A 23,534-nucleotide genomic window follows, 5' to 3' on the forward strand; every position below is an offset into this window, starting at 1 on the left:
AGGGTGGGTGGAGTGGGATATAGGCCAAATGCGGGCAAGTGGGACTAGCTTAGTGACAGAAACTGGGCGGCATGGACAAGCTGGGCCAAAATCCCGGCCAAGTGTTGACGCTGGCGTAAACACCGGAGTGGTGCACGCTGGCATTAACGGGCCTCCTGGCCCAGAATTCACGGCCATTCAAGGGGCTAGCATGTCTCTGCACCGGCGCATGCGCGTGGTTGCCGTCTCCACGCCAGCGTGGAGCAACATGTCGGGGAACTTAAAGCGGGCCGCGTGAAAGGAGGTAGACCCCCCGATTGCGGGCTGGACCCCGCGAAGGCCCCCCCCCCGGAGTCAGATCCCCCTGCCCCTCCCCACCAGGACGTCCACAGCAGCCGCGGGTCCGAGTTCCTGCCGGGTGGAACCAGGTTGAAATCATGCCGGCGGGTCTCGGCAGGAGTTCGGCCCGTCGCCCGCAGAGAATCACCGCGGGGGCCTATTTCAGCGGCCCTCGACCAGCGCCGCGGCACCCGCGTGGGCGCAATTGGTGCTGATTCTCCCGGCGTCGGAGCAGCATGGTGGGAATCTCCCACGTCCCCGGTGATGTCCCGCGGGGTCGGAGAATCCCACCCATAGTTTTTCTCACCATTTATCTTATTATTTTGTGATAAACTGAGCGTAAGTCTTGATTAGGGTTTAATTATGTTAATTGCAAGAAGTAATTACAAAAAATATGTCTGTGTAATCTTTCCACAGCTTCATGCTATCCTGATTCTTGCAGTGGTCATGGAGAATGTGTGGAAACTATTGGTTACTATAAATGTAACTGCCATGAAGGATTTTATGGAGACAATTGTGAAAAAGGTGAGCCCTTTGTACAATGTTTTGAAAGAAGGCATAAACAAGTTTTGAAAACATGAACATACAATGCACACCATCAGGCTAAGAACAGAATGTGTAAGTACAGAACTGCAACGACCTGAGATAATAGCATAACGGGTTGGAATTGCAAAATGAACTGCTGAATACCAGTTGGGTTTGCATGTGATGCATTATGAAATGATCTGGACTTTTATGAAGCTGGAAGCCTCACCAGATTGTGGTCAGATGCACGTATATAAGCACGTAATGACATAATAACATGATTGGTACATATTAGCATAATTTCACCATTTTGCTGTTGTTTCTTTTATCTACCCTTTAACTGGGGATTTGAGTTCCATCAATTGTGAGAGACCAGCTGGGTTGTTGTCACTTTTGGTCCTGGTTGAAGCTTTTCTCTTGTTTCTTTGTTTTGTCCCAATGCCGAGAGCAACTTTTGTAAAAAAAAATTCCACCCTCAATTGGATCTAGCCACCCTAAGAATAATAATCGCTTATTGTCACAAGTAGGCTTCAATGAAGTAACTGTGAAGGGTGGCAATCTGGATTTTGGAGGTGAAGTCGGGAGGCGCAAAGCAGGGGTATGATTTTAACAGGGGTGGGGGAGTGCCCCCATTATGCATAAGGAATCCCCGCCCCAAAAAGATAACCCCCCCTCCTGTCAGCTTCCACTTTCACCCCCTTCCAATTCCCAGCATATTATGGCAGTGGAGGCAGATTGAAGCCCTGAAGTGACCATTAATAGGCCACTTAAATGTTTCAATTGGCCTAAGGGTTAGCAGGCTATTGGGCGCCTTACTATTTCTCGTATTATGGAGGCCGGGTTGGGGTAGGTGGGCAGATGATGGGCTACTGACACATCAGGCAGAACCTTAGGATATTTTGTCAGTGTCGGTTTCAGTAAGGAAACCCGTGTGTAGCTCTCCAGCTGCACAGCCGAGTTTTCCCTCCAGATTCTGTGGCACTCTGTGCGCAGAGACTTTGGGGGTGTGGTTTCCGCTGCCACGCTGGTGAGTCGGGCCTGATAGAGCTGGCAATACTGGCTCCACAGAGATCGGGGGCCATCTTTAAAGGGCACCTCAATCTGCTCTTAAAATAAACTCGCCCCATCCCCTCACGGACATGGGGTACCTGCGTACGGCCAAGGGGGACTGCCCACAAATAACCTCACCAATAGGGCAGAGTAGTACTCTGGCACCCATGCACTTTGGCACTGCCATCCTCATGCCTAAGTGGCACTGCCAGGGCATTGCCAGGTCCACTGCCAGGCTGTCAAAGCCTAGGTACCTGGGTGCCAGTTTGGCATTGCTGGGGTCAGGCTGGGGGCGGGGGTGGGGAGGCTTGCCCATTAGATGGGGTGAGGGGGGTTCTGGGGTCCACGAGAAGGTTGGAGGTGTGAGGAGGGCTCCAGAAAGTGGAGGATGGGGGGGCTGAAAGGGTAAGTTGCAGAGATCGGTGCTGCCAGTCAAAATGGCACCCCGATCTGCTTGGAGCCGTTGCAAGAAATCAACTAAAATGTGGCAGCGGCAGGGGAGTACTCCCCGATGCCAAAAAACAGTAAAGTGCCGGTGAATAGAGGGGTGAATCCTGGTGCTGCTATTGCCGGGAAACACCCCAGCAAGCGTGCTCGAATCTGGGCTTAGTTTCAAGTCTGCTGAATCGTGCACTATATCTCCAGTCACCATGATCTTCTTCGTGGGAGTACTGGCATTGGTGGGATGGCAAGAATTACCAGCCAATCAGATTAGCCAGCAGCTCTGAAGGACAAGACTTCTTTCCGCTGAGGGGCGATCCCATTCTCTGCTTGTTAAGACCACCCCCAGTTAGTGCTGTGAGGCAACCTTATTTAAAATGGGTTGGTTTGTGAGTGACTTTACTAATGGGGAGCTGGGGGGGGATAATCCCCTCATAAAATTCAGCTCATGGTGCACAGTGTGGATTCCATATAGCTATAGGGACCATAGTGTTCTTTCCATTTTTGCAATTCCATCTTTCGTTTCTCTTTTGATATATTTTGAGGGCTGAAGTTATTATTCCTATGAGTTATTTTTAATTCTACAAAGAATTTTTTGTATAAATAATTAAAAAAAAATGTAGGTACTGGAAATAAAACAAAACCTAGTGGAACTATACAGCAGGCCAGCCAGTATCTGTGAAGATAAAGTACATCAATATTTCATGCTTGAGATCTTGTCTCAGTAAAGAGCGCGGAGAGAGAGAGAGTGAGACTTCAGTAAAGAGCGTGGAGAGAGAGAGAGTGAGACTTCAGTAAAGAGCGCGGAGAGAGAGAGAGTGAGACTTCAGTAAAGAGCGCGGAGAGAAAGAGAGTGAGACTTCAGTAAAGAGCGCGGAGAGAGAGAGAGTGAGACTTCAGTAAAGAGCACGGAGAGAGAGAGGGCGAGACTTCAGTAAAGAGCGCGGAGAGAGAGAGGGCGATACTTCAGTAAAGAGCACGGAGAGAGAGGGCGAGACTTCAATAAAGAGCACGGAGAGAGAGTGCGAGACTTCAATAAAGAGCGCGGAGAGAGGGAGGGCCAGACTTCAGTAAAGAGCGCGGAGAGAGAGAGGGCGAGACTTCAGTAAAGAGCACGGAGAGAGAGAGGGCGAGACTTCAGTAAAGAGCGCAGAGAGAGAGAGGGCGAGATTTCAGTAAAGAGCGCGGAGAGCGAGGGCGAGACTTCAGTAAAGAGCGCGGAGAGTGAGAGGGCCAGACTTCAGTAAAGAGCGCGGAGAGAGAGAGGGTGAGACTTCAGTAAAGATCGCGGAGGGAGAGAGGGCGAGACTTCAGTAAAGCGGACAGAGAGAAGGCAAGACTTCAGTAAAGAGCGCGGAGAGAGAGAGAGACTTCAGTAAAGAGCGCGGAGGGAGAGAGGGCGAGACTTCAGTAAAGAGCGCAGAGAGAGAGAGGGTGAGATTTCAGTAAAGATTGCGGAGGGAGAGAGGGCGAGACTTCAGTAAAGCGGGCAGAGAGAAGGCAAGACTTCAGTAAAGAGCGCGGAGAGAGAGAGGGCGAGACTTCAGTAAAGAGCACGGAGAGAGAGAGGAGGGACTTCAATAAAGAGCACGGAGAGAGAGAGGCGGGACTTCAATAAAGAGCGCAGAGAGAGAGAGGCGGGACTTCAATAAAGAGCACGGAGAGAGAGGGCGAGACTTCAGTAAAGAGCGCAGAGAGAGAGAGGCGAGACTTCAATAAAGAGCGCGGAGAGAGAGAGGGCCAGACTTCAGTAAAGAGCGCGGAGAGAGAGAGGGCCAGACTTCAGTAAAGAGCGCGGAGAGAGAGAGGGCCAGACTTCAGTAAAGAGCGCGGAGAGAGAGAGGGTGAGACTTTAGTAAAGAGCGCGGAGAGAGAGAGGGTGAGACTTCAGTAAAGAGCCTGGAGAGAGAGAGGGCGAGACTTCAGTAAAGAGCGCGGAGAGAGAGAGGGCGAGACTTCAGTAAAGAGCGCGGAGAGAGAGAGGGCCAGACTTTAGTAAAGAGCGCGGAGAGAGAGAGGGCCAGACTTTAGTAAAGAGCGCGGAGAGAGAGAGGGTGAGACTTCAGTAAAGAGCGCGGAGAGAGAGAGGGTGAGACTTCAGTAAAGAGCGCGGAGAGCGAGGGCGAGACTTCAGTAAACAGCGCGGAGAGAGAGAGGGTGAAACTTCAGTAAAGAGCGCTGAGAGAGATAGGGCGAGACTTCAGTAAAGAGCGCTGAGAGAGATAGGGCGAGACTTCAGTAAAGAGCACGGAGAGAGATAGGGCGAGACTTCAGTAAAGAGCGCTCTCGGGTAAGACAACTGTTTGTTTAAAAAAACAATATTGTGACGTGACACGAGATTGTAACCTGATTGGCTGAAAGGCAGACTGAGCTAAATTTGAATATCTGGAGTTACTGATTTAAATACTAGTTTTGACTTAGATTACCAATTTTGAGTTGATTTGAATTACTATTTAAAATTTTTTAAATTTGACTTAAATAACTATTTTGGGTTGATTTAAATTACTATTTTTAATTTGATTTAAATAACATTTTTAATTTCAATTAAATAACTATTTTTAATTTGTTGTCAGATCAAGAGGGATAAATACTCCGTTTAAAAAAATCTAATTAAATAGTACATGGGGATTGGATTTAATCCGACACAAAAACATTTTTCGAAAGTTTAATTTCAAAGGTTTAATTTAAAGGAATAATTCATGGCAGGACAGCTCCAAGGTGTGGGCTGCTCTTCTTTCTCCATGTGGCAGGCTGGGGACAGTTCCAGTCTCCAGGGTCAGCGTTGGGCCCACAATTGTTCACAATTTACATAGATAATTTGGAGTTGGGGACCAAAGGCAATGTGTCCAAGTTTGCAGACGACACTAAGATGAGTGGTACAGCAAAAAGTGCAGAGGATACCGGAAGTCTGCAGAGGGATTTGGATAGGTTAAGTGAATGGGCTAGGGTCTGGCAGATGGAATACAATGTTGACAAATGTGAGGTTATCCATTTTGGTAGGAATAACAGCAAAAGGGATTAGTATTTAAATGATAAAATATTAAAACATGCTGCTGTGCAGAGAGACCTGGGTGTGCTAGTGCATGAGTCGCAAAAAGTTGGTTTACAGGTGCAACAGGTGATTAGGAAGGCGAATGGAATTTTGTCCTTCATAGCTAGAGGGATGGAGTTTAAGACTAGGGAGGTTATGTATAAGGTGTTAGTGACGCCACACCTGGAGTATTGTGTTGTCTCCTTACCTGGGAAAGGACGTACTAGCACTGCAGGGTGTGCAGAGGAGATTCACTAAATTAATCCCAGAGTTGAAGGGGTTGGATTACGAGGAGAGGTTGAGTAGACTGGGACTGTACTCGTTGGAATTTAGAAGGATGAGGGGGGTATCTTACAGAAACATATAAAATTATGAAGGGAATAGATAGGATAGATGCGGGCAGGTTGTTTCCACTGGCGGGTGAAAGCAGAACTAGGGGGCATAGCCTCAAAATAAGGAGAAGTAGATTTAGGACTGAGTTTAGGAAGAACTTCTTCACCCAAAGGGTTGTGAATCTATGGAATTCCTTGCCCAGTGAAGCAGTTGAGGCTCCTTCATTAAATGTTTTTAAGATAAAGATAGGTAGTTTTTTGAAGAATAAAGGGATTAAGGGTTATGGTGTTCTGGCCGTAAAGTGGAGCTGAGTCCACAAAAGATCAGCCATGATCTCATTGAATGGCGGAGCAGGCTCGAAGGGCCAGATGGCCTACTCCTGCTCTTAGTTCTTATGTTCTTATGTTCTCATATCTGAACACTCAAGATATTAAGCTGCTTCCTACCTTTGCAGATTTTGACTGACCTGTTCCGTATTTCCAGTATTTTCTGTTTTGTTTCAATGCAAATTTAAGAAATAACTATGAAATAGCTGTAGTATATATATATACTGGTATATAAAGAGTTAACAACTACATCATAGTGTAAGACAACCATTAGATGGCAGCACTAGATTTTTGTATACATATGGGATCTCAAAGGATCTTGGTCCTCTTCAAACCAAGAGTGACTAGATAGCAGTTAGAGAGAGAGCTCTAGCATAGTTAATACTTGTAGTTAAATATAGTTGATACTTATTCTGATTTACTTCATCACTAGTTATAGTTCTGTAAGAGTGAACAAACTCATTAGTATTTAATTTGTTATTCATTAAACCTATGTTGCTTTGAATTGAAGATTGATAGTTTCTTTGAAATCTAACCATCAGACCGTTCTGCAAGTAAAGTAAAGAGTAACGACATATTACAAACAAGTAATATAACAATAGCTAGTACATTTTTAGAAGATAAATATATATTTGGTGTACATTTAATATATGTACTGTGTTTCATAGTTCTTTCTCATCCCTTCTTTCTCAAATTATGTTGATATTATTATTTTTAGTTATTAAGTGCATGGAACTGGAGGCACCTGACCGAGGCCTCATGAACTGTTCACATCCTTATGGAAATTTCAGTTACAATTCATTATGCAACTTTAACTGTGTAGAAGGCTATGAAATACGTGAAAAGAAGACGCTTAAATGTACAGCTTCAGCAGATTGGACAGATCCTCTTCCACAGTGCAAAGGTACAGAACAAAGGTTTATGTTTTGAATATGCTTTACTTTGGACAGTCTTTGCTGCATCAAGAAACACTGCTACATGTAAATAGCAGTAGGTCATTAAATATGGCAACAACCGTGCAGCCCAATCATTCTCTTCTGAGATTATTGTGGAATATTTTCTTTGTTAAAGCACATTACTGGAGCACAACAGAGAGACATTTTCCTCACAAGAAACCTGTACACCCCTAGCCTGGGTATTCTTGATCTTAATTTGAAAACCCTGTCCCGTTCTCCAGTACTTGTATTCCTCACTAGAAGCCTAAAGGGATCTCATTTCCTTCTTTAGTAAGAACTCTTTGAAAGATACCAAGTAGTGCTTAATTGCTGAACTCTGTGCCAACACTGTTTGACATTTGCGTATAACTTTCAGTCAAGCAATGCATGTGGTTGGAAGTTCCCAGTAAGGATGTTATGAAGTGCTTCGGTCCATTTGGACGCTTCAATTACAACTCAACCTGCACCTTTGGCTGTAGAGAAGGGTACGTTGTGCATGGATCAGACAGAGTCCAATGTCTAGCCTCTGGCCAATGGACAGACCGGACCCCCACCTGCAAAGGTATGCCTTCATTTTATAATACAGCCATTTTAATCTTCCTAAAAAGGGAATTAATTGTTACTTTGCCATTTTTCAGGGAAAGAATTTCCTTATAGCGTTCACCTTTTTCTGTTGCAGTCCAGGTGTGTGAAACCTTGACGTTGCCTGACCATGGCAACATGAGTTGCACCCACCCCATTGCAGACTTCCATTACAACTCAACTTGTGACTTTAGCTGCAATGAAGGATTTACATTAAGTGGACTGAGCAGGATCCAATGTAAAGTTTCTGGACAGTGGACAGCGCCAAAGCCAACATGTGAAGGTACTGTGTGAGTAGAAGTGTTTTATTTTTGATCTGTCTGTAGTGAAAGATACCTGTGAATGGTTACATGACACCAATTTAATTGAAGGACAATATTGGAAATAGGAAATAAAAAAATATACAGCAGAAGTGATGGGAATTCACATCCTGTTTCAGGGATTCTGAGTGTATTTGCTTTGAATCCGTTTCTGGTCTTTCATTTTCCCACCAGCAACATTTGGTTATCTTGCCCAAGAGATTGTTCTTCATGTTTTAACACTGATTTTGAGTACTGGCAAGGTATTTGACTCTATGAGATTCAAAGCCCATTTCTGGCATCTGTATGTGCCTGAGTTCTGAAATCTCATATTTCCTGCGAGATTCCCTTCCTGCATCCTTGACCCACTAAAATCACTTTCCTTTCCTGCCTGCCATGTCAGCACGTCTCTCTCTTCAGGCAGTGTCGTCTCTCATTCAAATCTGCCATAGAATCCCGACAGTGCAGAACGAGGCCATTTGGCCCATTGAGTCTGCACCGACCCTTCAAAAGAGCACCCAACCTAGGCCCAAGCCCCTTCCCTATTCCTGCAACCTCACCCTAAGGAGCAGTTTAGCATGGCTAATCCACCTAACCTGCACATCTTTGAACTGTGGGAGGAAATAGGAGCACCCGGAGGAAGCCCGCGCAGACACGGCGAGAATGTGCAACCCCACACAGACAGTCCCCCAAAGTCGGAATCGAACCCGGGTCTCTGGCGCTGTGAGGCAGCAGTGCTAACTACTATGCCACTCTGCCCCCCTCATCAGCTCTTTCATGACTGCCCTTTCAAATGACCACTCCAAATTCCTTTTCCTCTCCAATGTTCTTGAGCGTGTTCTCACCTCCCATATCCATGACCACCATTCCTAGAGCTTCACTTTTGAATCTCTCCATTAGATTTCTGTTCCTCCCATGATATCAACAAAAACACAAATGACATCCTTTGTTTCTGTGACAAAGATAAAGGGCATGATCCAATGGCCATGGTGCGCCCGAAAAGCAGCTCGCCGCGCTGCAGCGCGGCTGATAAAAGCCGGGAGACCCCCCTCCCAGGATCTACCCAGCTCGCAACGCCTCACAAGATTCAACACGATCTTGCGAGACATTGCAATGTAAATCCCACCCATTGTGGGCTGGATTTCTTTTTGGCAAATCTGCATATTAGAGCAAGGCAGTTAGCCTCATTCTAATGTGCAGATTCCCAAGGTACCTGAGGCTTTGGGATTCATTCTGTTTTGACTCGGAGACCTTAGGTGAGTGCCATTCAGCATTGGTCCTCACAAATGGGGATCTGACGGAATGGCATCGTGGGGGTTTCCAAGGGAATTGGAGGCTCCCAGCTGCATGCCCTTTGGGCAGGATGGTGCCCTGGCACTGTTGGTGCCAGCCTCACATCTTGGCAGAGCCTGCCTGGCAGCTCTGCCAAGCTGCACAGGTGGCATTGCCAGCTGGCATATGCACTGCCAGTTGGCACTGTGAAGGTGCCAAATGGCATTTTGTATCTGAGTGTGATTTGGCCTGGGGTGCCATGGATGGGTGTGGTGGGGGGTGCCGGGGATCGTCCCTTAATGCATTCAGGCTGTGGAGTGGGTGGGATGGGGTGGGGGGGGGGGGGGGGGGGGGGGGGGGATAGGGTCAGGGATCGGGATGCCATTCATGTTCCTGGAATTCCAGCGAACGGAGCTCCCAGTGTACAAAATGGGGCTATGTGCAGCTCTGGCCATGCGTTCCCCGCTGAGGCCCCTTATTCAACGCAAGTCGTGTTTGAATAGCCATGTGTTTCTCAGCACTGCAAGCGCCAGGAAAAACGTGGCTAAACATGCTCACTATGGGACTTCATTCCCATTTAGTTCAATCGAGCCCACCTACCCCTTCTTGTCATTCATCACCTGTCTGCAGCCTTAAACATGGTTGACTACATCATCCTCCTCCAACATTGACCAGCTGGGTGATCTGCAAATGCCTGCTCCTTTATTTATGTTGATGGAATGGGCGTGTTACTGCCATGGCCAACATTTATTGGTGATTGCAAATTGCACTTTAGCAGATGGTGACGAGTTGCTTTCATGAGCTGCTGCAGTTCATGTGGTGTCAGATGTGGTTTGAACCAGAAGGAATGTCAATATAGGTCAAGTCATAATGGTGTGTGGCTTGGAGTGGAACATGATGGTAATAGTGTTCCCATGCTGCCCTTATCCTTCTTAAAGGTAGAGGTTCATGGATTGGAAAATCTGCCAAGGGAGTCAGATGTGTTGGATAGGGTTGTGATCAGGTGAACTGCTTTGTCCTGAATCATATCAAGCGTTTTGAGAATGGTTAAAGCTGCAATCAATCAGGCAAGTGGAGAGCATTCCATCACACTCCAGATTTGTGCCTTGAAGATCGTGGGCAGGTTTGGGGGGTTCAGAGGTGAGTTACTTGCTGCAGAATACCCAGCCTCTGACCTGTTCTTTGAGCAACAGTATTAATGTGGCTAGTTCAGTTAAGTTTCTGGTTAATGGTAACCCCAAGGATGTTCATGGTGGAAACTCTGTAATGGTATTGCTGTTTAATACCAATGGCTAAACTATCTCTTCTCTCTTTTCTATTATGTCAAAGCCAGAGGATTATTTGCAATATTTTCTCTTCCTACTGATAACTCTCAGACAAAAACAGAAAATACTGAACAACTGCAGTAGGTCTGACAACATCTGGGGAGAGAGAAGGGAGCTAACGTTTTGAGTCTGGATGCGCTTTGTCAAAGCTGTTAACTCTAGTGTTTACTAAGGATCCATCTTTGGTCTCCTTCTGTTTCACATCTACACGCTGCCCCTTTGTGACATCACCTGAAAACGCAACATTAGTTTTCACATGCACACCGATGACAGCCACCTCATCACCATCTCTCTTGGCCCATTCCAATGTCTCTAACTTATGCTTGCTGACATCCAAAACTGGATGTGCAGAAATTTCCTCCACCCAAATATCAGGAAAGCAGAAGTCACAGCTTCCAGCCTGACACAAAACCCATTCCCTAACTCACTGACCTCCCCCAGAAATTGCCTCAGGCTGAACCAGACAATTTCAACCTACTTGTCATATTTAAAGCTAAGACGAGCTTCTGACCAAAAGAGCGGCATGGTGGCCCAGTGGTTAGCACTGCCGCCTCACAGCGCCAGGGATCCAGGTTCAATTCTGGCTCTGGGTGACTGTCTGTGTGGGGTTTGCACTTTCTCCCCAGGTCTGTGTGGGTTTCCTCTGGGTACTCCGGTTTCCTCATGTACAGGTGAGGTGGATTGGCCTTGGTCAACGTGTGGGGTTATGGGGATAAAGTGGGGGAGGGGCCTAGGTAGAGTGCTCTTTCAGAGGGTTGCTGCAGACTTGATGGATCAAATGGCCTCCTTTTGCAGTCACTAAATAGTCTATTTTCACCTCCATAATATCACTTGACTTTACCCTTGTTTCAGCTCATTTGTTACTGAAACCCTCACCCGTGCCTTTGCTACCTCTAAACTTGACTGTTCCAACACACCTTGTGTAAATTTGAGATCATCTAAAACACTGCTGCCTGTGACTTACTTTGTACCAAGTCACATTCTCCCTTCATCCCTGGCGACATTGACCTACTGGCCTACTTTGATTCCGAAATTCTCATCCTCATTTTAAAATCCCTTCATGGCTCTATCTTTGTAATCTCCTCCAGCCTTAAAATCAGATAAGGTAATAATAATAATAATATTATTGTCACAGGTAGGCTTACATTAACATTGCAATGAAGTTACTGTGAAAAGCCCCTAGTCGCCACATTCTGGCGCCTGTTCGGGTACACGGGGGAGAATTCAGAATGTTCAAATTACCTAACAGCACTACATAGAACAGTACAGCACAGAACAGGCCCTTCGGCCCTCAATGTTGTGCCGAGCCATGATCACCCTACTCAAACCCACGTATCCACCCTCTACCCGCAACCCAACAACCCCCGCCTTACTTTTTTTTTTTAGGACACTACGGGCAATTTAGCATGGCCAATCCACCTAACCCGCACATCTTTGGACTGTGGGAGGAAACCGGAGCACCCGGAGGAAACCCACGCACACAGGGGGAGGACGTGCAGATTCCACACAGACAGTGACCCAGCCGGGAATCGAACCTGGGACCCTGGAGCTGTGAAGCATTTATGCTAACCACCATGCTACCCTGCTGCCCATGCCATGCTACCCTGCTGCCCATTCTTCTTCCAAGCACCTTCTTCCGGAGCACCCGGAGGAAACACACACAGACACAGGGAGAACGTGCAGACTCCGCACAGACAGTGACCCAAACTGGGAATCAAACCCGGGTCCCTGGTGCTGTGAAGCAACAGTGCTACCCACTGTGCTACCGTGCCGCCCACTATCTGTGCTCCTTCAATTCCTGAGGATCCCTGAATTTTAACTTTCCACCATTGATGGCTGTTCCTTCAGCTGCAAGAGGCCTGAGCTCCAGAATTCCCATTCCTAAACCTCTCTTCATCTCATGCATCCTTTAGGATGCTCCTAGCTCTATGACCCAGTTTTGGTTATATGCCGTAAGACCTCCTTATGTAGATTCATAATAAATCATTTTTATAGTGCTAGTTTGAAGCACCGTGGGATGTTTTGCTGCTTTATCTGTGCTTTATAAATACAAGTTGCTTTGTTGATGACACCTCTCTCATTTCTGTCAACCCCATGATCATTGCTGTGCTATGTGGTGTTATACATTAAGCTAAGAATGAGCTAGAATGTTTTTCAGTCAAATATCAGAAAGACAGAAACCACCATTATTGAACTCCACCATAAGCTACGATGGTGTCTCGACACTGATTCTACCTCGTTCCCTTGATTACTTTGTCAGGTTTAAACAGATTGTGGGAAACCTCAACATCCTGTTGAACCTAGCTAAGCTTCAAACTCCATGTGCTCTCCATCATCAACATCACTTACTATCACCTCGAGAGCATTAATCAGGTCTGGCCTCCACCAGCCCGATAACGAGGAAAAACCTTGGTTGGGATATTCCGGTCCTTCCCGCCAGCAAGATCTGCCGGTCCTACTGAAGTCAATTGAGATTTGAATGACTCACTGTATTGGCCATGGAGAAACCTGACGCAGTGGAACTAGGCATCCCAGCCCTTATGTCAGCTCCAGACTCAATTTTCAAATGTCTTTCTGACTGGTCTATCATTCCTCATGCTCCAAAATTCAACTGTTGAATCTGTAGTAGGCAGAACCAATAGACAAAAGTAGAAATTACAGAACACGGTTCATTTTGATACAATTACAATACTCCACCACTCCCCTCAGGGGCTCCTTCCCCTGACCTGCAGTTAGGCCGGGATGACATGCAGGCGCCACCCTCGCGGCTTCAGGCGGCATATATCGGACCGGGGAGTAACATTTACGTGACGAGAGTCTGGGCAGTGACGGCAACGCTGGCATGGCCACAAGAGCCGGCACGGGCAACTCCAGCGGTGGCAGAATGTCCATCTCGGTTTCCGAGTCGGAGCTAAGTGATTCTTCGTCTGGCATCTCAGTGTCCTCCGAAATCATCGCTGAATCCTCGGCAACCGGCGGAGCCAACAGGTGAGCCAGGGCAGTGGTGGAGACGAGACGTCCGAATCACCGGCCTGTATGGTGGGGGTATCCGGCACGCGGCTTCGGAGATGGTCGATGTTGCGTTTAGACCCACGGCTCTGTGTTTGTATTGGGTAAGAAACAGGACCTGTTTTTTCCAACGTGACACCTGGGATCCAAGCGGCCCCTCTGCCGAAGTTCCGGACGTCTACTGCGTCTCCCAGTGTGAACTCACACAGTGGCCTGTGGTGACCCGTGGAGACTCAAAAGGGTGCGGAGGCGGCGACCCATCAACATCTCGGTTGGCGCGATGCCAGTCATGGCATACGGAGTAGTCTGTTAACAGAATAAAGAACGTTGCTAAGCGATTCTCCCAGGATCCCGTTGTTTGTTGATTCATGCCCACTCAGCCAATCCATTCGAAGCTGGGTAGTATGGGGCAGTCCTCACGTGACCACTTTGGCAGACATGAATACAGAGAATTCTGCACTTGTAAATGCTGTAACATTATCCGATACGAGCACTTCAGGTACAGTCTGCATGCTGAAAATGTGCTGGAGTTTATGGTGATCCGGGTAATCATCGCCTGTACATTGAAGATCTCCATCTACTTTGAGTGAGTATCGACGAGAGTGAGGAATATCGCCCCTTGAAAAGGGGCTGCAAAATCTATGTGGAGGTGAGACCATGGATGGCCTGGTCATTTCCATGGGTGGAGCAGGTTGCAGGAGGTAACTTCTGGTGTGCCTGACACTGGACTCAGTGTTGGGCCACCTGCTCAATGTCCGCATCGATTCTGGGCCACCAAATTCTGGACACACCAAGGTAACCACTGTGGAGGTTCATCAGGAGTGGGCCACGTCCACATTCGGGTACCACCATATAGGTCACCCAAAGGAGCATGATATCCTCTATGCTAAGCTCCTGCATCATTATGGTGTAGGCCTTTAGGTCCTGCGGTGCAGTCCTGTGCAAGGCCTCATACTGCCCCATGTGACTGACCCGGGATAGCTGAGGGTCAGTGTAGGTCCACCAGATGCGTGACTGGGAGCAAATCCATAAAATAGAGGGCGGCAATGACCTGGCCAGCTGTCTCTGGTGTAGGTGGCCTGGTCAGCAGGGGCAGATGACTTAACACGTCGGTGTGGGGAATCTTTAACACGGAGAGGTGCTCCAACACATAGTCTGACGCTGCGAGCAGCAATGTCCATCACTGGATGCGGGTGGAAGCAATGGGGGGGGGGGAGATTGCCCAATCCTCATTGAAGCGCACTCGGAAGGCTTAAGTGCCAGGGACCTGGGTTTGATTCTCGGCTTGGGTCACTGTCCGTGTGGAGTCTGTATGTTCTTCCCTTGTCTATGGGGGTTTCCTCTGGGTCTCCGGTTTCCTCCCCGAGTCCAAACATGTGCATGTTAGGTGGATTGGCTATGCCAAATTGCCCTTAGTGTCCAAAAAGGTTAGGTGGTGGGTTATTGGGTTACAGAATAAGGTGGAGGTATGGGCTTGAGTAGGATGCTCTTTCCAAGGGCTGGTGCAGACTCAATGGGCCGGATGGCCTCTGATGTGTTGGGTCTCTGGATCTGTGGAAACTGCATTTACCTTAGCAGTAACATAGACAGGCTACCAACACTTGTAACAGTACAACACTATTTTATTAAACTAAGAACTGTTAAACATACTTGCACTGTGGATCAACACTATGTTAGGTTGACTGAAGACCTATGCCTATCCTGACCAGCCTATACTGCTAGCACATGGTGAAGGTTTGTGCTACTGACAGTGGGCTCTGTCTATCTCAGAGGCTGCATCCCGAATGAGTGGGAAAACTAGTGCCCTCTGGCTTTATAATGAGCGTGCCCTAACTGGTGATTGGCTGCTGTGTTGTGTGTGTTGATTGGTCTTGCAGTGTGTCAGTCAGTGTGTGTCTCTGCAACATTATATACTGATGTGTATATTATGACAGCCTCCTTCTGCACTGTAAATTCTATGATTCTATAATAGTGAAGCAATGCCCAGTCATATTGATGGAATTTCTTGACCCCGAATACAACAGCCAAACCTTCCTTCTCAATCTAGCCATACTGCTTCTCTGTGTCAGCCAACATTCTTGAGGCGTAGGCAATGGGACGTTCAGATCCGTTGTCCACTCCATGGGCCAGCACAGCCCCGACTCCATACAGAGAAGCATCACAGGTCACCAGGGTTGACCCAGATGGTTCGAAATGGGTTAGCAGTCTTGCTGAGGAGAGTTGTTGTTTTACCTCGACGAAAGCCGCTCACTGCTCTCGGCCCCACTCCCAGTGTTGCCCCTTCTTCAACAAGCTCAGACAGCTCCCATGGACCACCACCAGAGAAAGGTTTGCAGTGTCACTTATTCAGTGTCACTCTGAATTCGGAAGTCGCAGCCAGTTTCCGGAGACGAGTCAGGAAGTCACGCATTGACTCGGCTTGGGCCTGGGCAGCCGTGTGGAACCGGACACAGTGTACGATGAGCGGTGGTTTTGGATTGAAATGCTCCCTCAAGGTCACCAGGGTGGCGAACAACCAGGAATCTGGGGCATCCGGGTGAGTCAAGCTCCTTATCACAATATAGGTGGGCCCTCTGCAAACCACCAGTAATATCAGTGGTTTGTGCATCGCCAGTATTCGTTCGAAAAATATTGTCCATGCGTTCAACATATTGTTCCCAATTGTCTGTACCTGCATCAAAAGGTTACAGCTTTCCTATGTGGCATTTTGGTGGTTAGTAGTGGGGCCTGCCGAAGCCTAGGTGAGTTGGGCTGGCCGCATAGCAACCAGTGTCGATGGCAGCTACACTGAATCCTCGTCAGCAGGGTTGAATCCGCGGTAGGCAGAACGCATAGACGGAAGTAGAAATTACAGAACAAGGTTTATTTCTATACTATTCACATCCCCACGTCTCCTTCCTCAACCTGCAGCTGGGCCGGGGTTTTTATACAACTGAGGCTCTGCTTGTAATGGGGAAACCCCACACCCTCAAAGGGGAAGACCTGCCTGTCCTAAAGGAGAAGTTCATATTCCGGGGTGGTCACGGCAAATCGTATTGTCCTGATCCTGGGACATCCATTGGGGTTATAACATCAACCATTTGCATCCCATCCTGCAACAAGTTCAGTTTGTCTATAACCCCAGTTAATGACTAACCCATACAGTTTACCAGCACACTGAATTTTTTTAAAAACATGATACTGAGCCGAATGGCTTTCTTCTGTTGTGTAACCATTCTATGGCTGTCTTATCCTTGATTTCCAATGCAGCCTGTTACAAAGTTATCTGCAACAACATTTGAAAATGTTTTGACTTACTTATTTGGTACAGATTAATTCTTGCAAACTTCTCTTTGCAGCTGTGAAATGCAGTGAACTGAAGATTCCTCACGGCCTCCTCACGAACTGCTCTGACCCCTTTGGACCTTTCAGTTACAGCTCAAGATGTGATTTTGTCTGCAAGGCTGGGTTTATCTTGCAGGGATCCGAAAGGCTCTATTGTGAAGCTTCGGGGAAATGGACTTCAAAGACACCCATTTGCAAAGGTAGGTAAGAGTGAATAACTGAACGGTTATGTTTAGTAATTTATCTTAAAACTAAAAGTGCCCTCTTCTCCTAACCTTGATATGGTGTTGCCAGAAATCAGAGAGAAAAATACTAAAACTACCCCATTGATAAACAGAGCTTTTTAAAAAATAATTCTGTTTCTCAAATTATTACTAAGCAGTTATCTACATTTATTATTGGGGACTATTCATGGACTCATAGCAGAATCACGAGTGAACAGTAATTTCTTAACCTCATCAATTAAGTTAATTGTACATTTTCATATGACAATATCATAAAGTGTAAAGTTTACTACATTGTAGTCTAAACTTCAGGGTTTGAATAATGACAACTGGCTCCAGTGGAGGAAGCACACATTCTCTCCAGATTTTTTAAATTCTAATTTCCCCATCTGCCATGTTAAGATTTGAACCTGGGTCCCCAGAGCTGTACCCTGGGTCTCTGGATTACTGTGGTCTAGTAACAATGCTACTTTGCCACTGCACCACTGCCTCTCTCCATAGACGAGGTTTAAAAGGATAAGCTGTTGTAATAGAGCAATGATTCAGTCAAATATTCATTTTGATTACAGCAATTATGTGATAGGTCAGTCCTGTTGTTAACCAGCATGGATTTGATTCTCCTAATGACTCTTCCCCCAACTTTCTCCCATCTCTATATAATTCTTTTTTTTCCCTTCTTATAAATTTAGAGTACCAAATTCTTTTTTTCCAATTAAGGGGCAATTTAGCGTGGCCAATTCACCTACCCTGCACATCATTTTGGTTTGTGGGGTTGAGACCCACATAGACATGGGGAGAACGTGCAAACTCCACATGGTCTGTGACCCGGGGCCGGGATTGAACCCGGGTCATCGGCCCTGTGAGGCAGTAGTGCTAACCACAGCGCCACCGTGCTGCCTCAATCTCCACACAATTCTATGGAAATGACCACCTTTGGATATTGCATTCAAATCTCCATGTGTTCAGCTACAGAGGCAATGATAGCCAGATCTACCCCTGTTCTCTCCTGATAGCCCCACAGATGTTCTTCCCAGCACCCGCTAGGGAACAAGAGTGTGAAAACTAGCTGATTCTATTCTCCTCCCTAGTTCAGAAATGCTGACACCAATTGTTTTGCTTCAAATGGGTAATTGTATTCAGCTGAAATCAGTTGACACAATCAGAATTCAAACTGAAATCTTTCTGGTCAGTGCAGTTCTGAGCCACACTGTAGGATGTATTTAACCACTAAATTCATAATTGAGCTAGCTTCTGATATCTTCCACGAAATGAGCTAAAGTACAAATAATTGTAATTACAGTATCGCCCAAAAATGTTTGATATGCAATGGATTCCATTCATTAATCTGACAAATGTATGAATTCATGTTTTAGCTGTTCAATGCAATTTACTGAAGATTCCTAACCAAGGTATCATGCAATGCAGAAGTCCATTTGGAGACTTCAATTACAACTCAAGTTGTGCCTTCAGCTGCAATGAGGGATTTGTACTTCAGGGATCGGGCAATCTACAGTGTCAAGCCTCTGGTGAATGGACAGCACAGGTCCCCAGCTGTGAAGGTATCACAACATCTGGAATCATTCTTTTCTATTAACAGTAGTTGTTGCATTGAAACACGAAGCAAGACTTTCTCCCACCTTGTTTTTCTTTCTTTGGCAAAGGCACTAATTCATACCAGGATATTGTTCCAAGGTTGTTTCTGGCCTTCTGGTATTATTGGCATAAATAACCTTTTTTTTATTGTCACAAGTAGGCTTACATTAACACTGCAATGAAGTTACTGTGAAAAGCCTCTAGTCACCACATTCCGGTGCCTGTTCGGGTACACAGAGGGAGAATTCAGAATTCTCAGCTGGTATGGGAATATGAAGCCGCACTGCTGGCCTTGTTCTGCATCACAAACCAGCTGTCTAGCCCATTGGGCTAAACCCGCCCTAATATATTAGTTGGTGGTTAATTGTATTCAGGTGGTAAGCATTTCCTGGAGACAAGCCTGTGTTCATAGAAACCCCTGTCATTTGTGTTTGATTTACTGATTTTAGTTTTATTCAAGAGTGTATATAGGAGTAGGCCTGACCACGTTAGCTGTTAAGAGATCCAGGCAGTGGGTGGCTGGCCGAGGGGGTGTCATCTGTCCTGACTGTCTGTCCCTTTACTGTGGTTTCATTCGCAGCCGGGCAGCCCTGGAGATGGAGGAGGTGGTGTCCACCAGCATGCTTCAGGTTTTCCATGACTGGTGGGTACCACAGGGGCTGGGATGCATCATCACCCCCATGAATGACCATTTAAGTTAACTTATTATGTTTCCTTTTGATGCTTTATTTTAGTTCCAATGTCCCTCCTCTAATTTCTTTTTGATTTACTGATTATTGTGTTCTCATAAGAGTATATATAGGAGCAAACCTTTCCTCCAGCGGGATGTTCCAGTCGCAGTCAAGTGAATGGAATTTTCAATGGCTTGCCACATCCATCAGAACGGGACCTGCTTTGCTGAGGCCAGTACATCCCAGCCAAAGTGTGGGGCTGTATGTAGGCGCACAATATGTCTCAAGCAACATCCCAGCTGTCGTGCTCAAGACCTATGCTCCAGAACTATCTGTGCCCTTAGCTGCTCATACAGCTACAACACTGGCATTTACCCCACAAGGTGGAAAAGTGGCACATATAGGGGGCGCAATTCTCCCATCGGGAGACTAAGGGCGCGATTCTCCGCACCCGCGAAAAATCGCGAAACTGTCGTAAAAAACGGGCGCGTTTTACGACGGTCGTGAAGGGTCCATTTCCCGACGTATTCACTTCCGGGAAATGGGCTAGTAATGCGGCCGCGTCAATCACGTGCGGCATGACGATGGAACGCGGCGACGACACGATCACGCCCACGTGACGCCGCCCGACGCCGTAAAAAGGCGCGGGCGAGCACAGAATCTGTCGGCCATGATGTCGGAGTCCAGGAGAGCTGCACCTCGTTTTGTGGAGGCCGATGTCGAGACTCTGCTCGATGCTGTCGAGCAGAGGAGGGGCATCATCCGCCCGCGGAGAGGGCATCACCAACCTGCCAGCGCAGTACGCCAGGCCTGGCGTGAGGTGGCCGCTGCCGTCAGTGCTGTGGGGCAGACCCCTCGCTCTACAGAGCAGTGCCGGAAAAAGCTACACAACCTCACCAGGGCTGCCAGGGTAAGTGCCAAGAAGGTGCCCCTTGGTCACAACCATCCCTCCCCCCCCTTTACTTAATCACCCACCTCCCCCCCCCGGCACGGGGGGTGGAGGGGGATTAGGCCAGAGTTATTTGAGCGTGGTTCACAAAGTTGTCACAGACCCAGCGCTCTGGCCCCGAGGAGAGATGCAATCGTCTTATGACAACTTGACCCCCAAACTGTGCCAGTATCTGAACGGACTGCTGATACCTGCCGTATTGTAATGATCTACCTATGCCCCCTCCCCCAACAGGCCAAGTCCGCTCACAACAACCGTGAGCGGCACAAGACTGGAGGGGGTTCGCCCAACCTGCACCCCCTCACCACCTTTGAGCAGAGGGCACTGGACCTTGTTGGGGGGTCTGCCACCCGGGATGTCGCGCTATGCGAGGTTGGCGGATCTGCAGCAAGTGAGACAACCCTCCTTGACAAACACCCACCCCTGCCCCATCCTCTGTCCCTCACACACCCTGCCCACTGGGATACCTCCCCATCCTCTGTCCCTTCACACACCCTGCCCACTGGGACACCTCCCCCATCCTCTGTCCCTTCACACGCTGCACACTGGGACCGTCCAGCGGCCTGCCGAGCAAATCTAAATAACCCGTCTCATTCTCTTCCCTAGGACGTGATGCCGAACGACCAGGGCCGTCTGGCTGCAGACGGACACAGGCATCTGCCGCCACCTCACCCGGGGCCGCACGACAGAGGGTGCCCGATCAGCGGGGAGCCCCATCCTCCCCAACCCAATCTGCGGATCAGGACGCCCAGAGGATGGCGAGAACACAACCCCCGGAAATGGCCAGGGATAACCCTCCGGACTCTGAGCGGCCCCACACCATTGAGGAGGGGCTAAATTGCGAAAACATCGAGCTTGCAGCACTGCTATCTCCCACAATATCCATCATCCCAGAGACACTCACCCCGGCGGGCCTATTTAGTGATCAGTCTCCTGGGTCACAGTCTGGTTTGCACATCACAGCTGAGCAGGTACAGCAGGTGGAGGTCGGAGCAACCGAGGGCCCGGACTCGCGGAGGCCAGACCAGGCCCAGGATGCAGCTGGCTCCCAGACGTTTTCGGAGTTCCTGGAGTTTCTCAACCCACCCGCAAAGCCGATGCCTCAAGAAACCCAGGGAAACAACGACGGGATGAGGGCTTCCTTCCAGACTCTGCAGACGCTGTTAGAGGAGTCGAACCACGTCCACGAGCAGGGAGTGGTGCCGCTCATGGCAGAGACCCAGTCCGACACCGCACGGATGGCATCTGCGGTGGAGGCAATGGGTCAGGTGATGCAAGGCGTTGGGGTTCATATGCACACGTCATCCTCGGCCCTGGACAGGGTTGCCCTCTCACAGGCAGCAATGTGCCAGAGGCAAAACGACATTGCCGGCGCCCTGCAGGCCTTGGCCCAATCTCACCAGGTCATTGGCCAGTCGCAACAGTCAGTCGCCGAGAGCATCAACCGCCTGACACATGTGCTGGATGGCGTTGTGCACTCACAGGTTGTGATCGCACAGTCCCTGGCGGGAATGTCTAACTCCCTGGACTCCGTCTCTGCAAACCTTCGGATCCTGGTGGACACCGTTGCAGGCCTCCAGGACTGGCAGCGCCAGGTGTCGGTGGTGCGATGGGGCACCTCCCCGCTCGCACCTCTGTCCCAAAGTGAGGCCCGGGGGCCACCGGGCTCCCGGAGGGAGGAGGAGGTTTCGGGGGAGGTTTCATTAAGTCCATCACGGGACGTCCCGGAATTCTCGGCCTCCCCCGTCCCATTCCTGGTGCATCGGGTGGGCAGCAGACAGAGCAGGGTGGCACAATGTCACCCGAGACGCCCGCAGAGCAGCCTGGCCCATCAAGGCCGGGTCGCCCCAGGAAACGCTTGGCCAAGGAGAAACGAGTCGAGGGGGGCGATTCGCAGCAATCCTCCTCCACTCCTAATGTATCATCTGGGGAGTCACTTAGACGTAGTGGTAGGGCCCGTAAGGCAACTAAGATAGACACTGAGTAAGTTGGCACGGGTGAAGGGCACAGTTTAGTTGTAGGGGCTAGGGCACCTGTAAATAATTGTTAACATTAAACGCACTGTTCCACCTTACTTGTAATACCGTGTGATTGTTCCACAGCCACAGGATTTGTGATGGTGACCGAGTGTCGCTGGGGGTGACGGGTGGTGAAACCTCGGTGCCGGGTGTGCAGTCCCTGCCCCTGCCCCCCCCCCCCCCCCCTAACCCCTCCCACAGCTAGCCCACGCGGGCACGTGATGGAGTGTCAGTGACGAACTCAGCGGCCACCAAGGTGGATGGTTCAGCTATTGCCATGGGTCAGACTCTCTCTAACGATTCTGAGCTCACAGCTCATCGTAGAGCGGGCTGTCATCATTCCACATGGCACTGATCACACCCGCTGACACAGCCATCAATGTTGTGCCATACCGTCTGGACCCAGTAGTAAGGGTGATGTCGAAGTGGAGCAGTGTACACTGAGAGGGGGTGGGGGGGGTTGTGGTGGTGGAAGTTGTTTGTTGACCCTCTGCACGACTAGCGATGCAGGTGGTGGTTTGGTCTTCAGCGGGGACGTCACATGCGATGCGTGAACCGTGCTGCCACCAAGGCGTCGCGTGCCCGCCATCCTCGCCGGGTCTGTCGTGCCGCCTCCTGGACATCACCAGCACCTGGGTCGTGTCTGCGTGCTGCGCCCGCCACTCCACCAGCCTCCTCCTCCTCCCTCTCCTCCTCCTCCTCCTCTGTGCTGGCACCACTGCCACTGGCTTCTCCCTCCGCCTCCTGCAGCAGGTCATCTCCCCTCTGCATCGCGATGTTGTGCAGCGCACAGCAGACCACTACAATGCGAGCGACCCTGTCGGCCTGGTACTGCAGGGCCCCTCCGGAGCGGTCCAGGCACCTGAATCTCATCTTCAGGAGGCCAAGGCAGCGCTCCACCACACCCCTGGTTGCTGCATGGGCCTCGTTGTATCGTGTTTCCGCATTGGTCTGAGGCCTCCGTATAGGCGTCATCAGCCAAGACCTCAGCGGATAACCCCTGTCGCCTAGCAACCAGCCCCTCAGCCGGGGGGGACGTCCCTCAAACATCGCAGGGATGAACGACTGCGCCAGTATGTAGGAGTCATGCACACTCCCTGGGAACCTTGCACAGACGTTCATGATCCTCATGTGGGGGTCGCATACCACCTGGATATTCATGGAGTATGTCCCCCTTCTGTTTGTGAACACATCCCTGTCCCCTGCAGGCGGGCGCATGGGGACGTGAACACAATCGATTGCCCCCTGCATCATCGGTATCCCGGCCACTCTGGCAAATCCACGAGCTTGTGAGTCTTGACTTGCTTGG

General features: G+C 49.0%; 1 protein-coding gene across 4 annotated transcripts in view; it reads left to right on the forward strand.

Annotated features, from left to right (window-relative positions):
- The window catches only part of LOC119964739 (P-selectin-like), a 149,922-nt gene that overhangs the window by 38,302 nt on the left and 88,086 nt on the right, over positions 1-23,534 (forward strand). For all 4 annotated transcript variants that reach the window (XM_038794666.1, XM_038794668.1, XM_038794669.1 and 1 more), the window contains exons 4-9: positions 736-843; positions 6,743-6,928; positions 7,336-7,521; positions 7,639-7,824; positions 16,785-16,970; positions 18,368-18,553. In XM_038794666.1, the coding sequence (XP_038650594.1) occupies positions 736-843; positions 6,743-6,928; positions 7,336-7,521; positions 7,639-7,824; positions 16,785-16,970; positions 18,368-18,553 (1,038 nt within the window). The remainder of the gene's footprint in view (positions 1-735; positions 844-6,742; positions 6,929-7,335; positions 7,522-7,638; positions 7,825-16,784; positions 16,971-18,367; positions 18,554-23,534) is intronic.

The sequence above is a fragment of the Scyliorhinus canicula genome, chromosome 4 (assembly GCF_902713615.1).
Source record: "Scyliorhinus canicula chromosome 4, sScyCan1.1, whole genome shotgun sequence".
Lineage (NCBI taxonomy): Eukaryota > Metazoa > Chordata > Chondrichthyes > Carcharhiniformes > Scyliorhinidae > Scyliorhinus > Scyliorhinus canicula.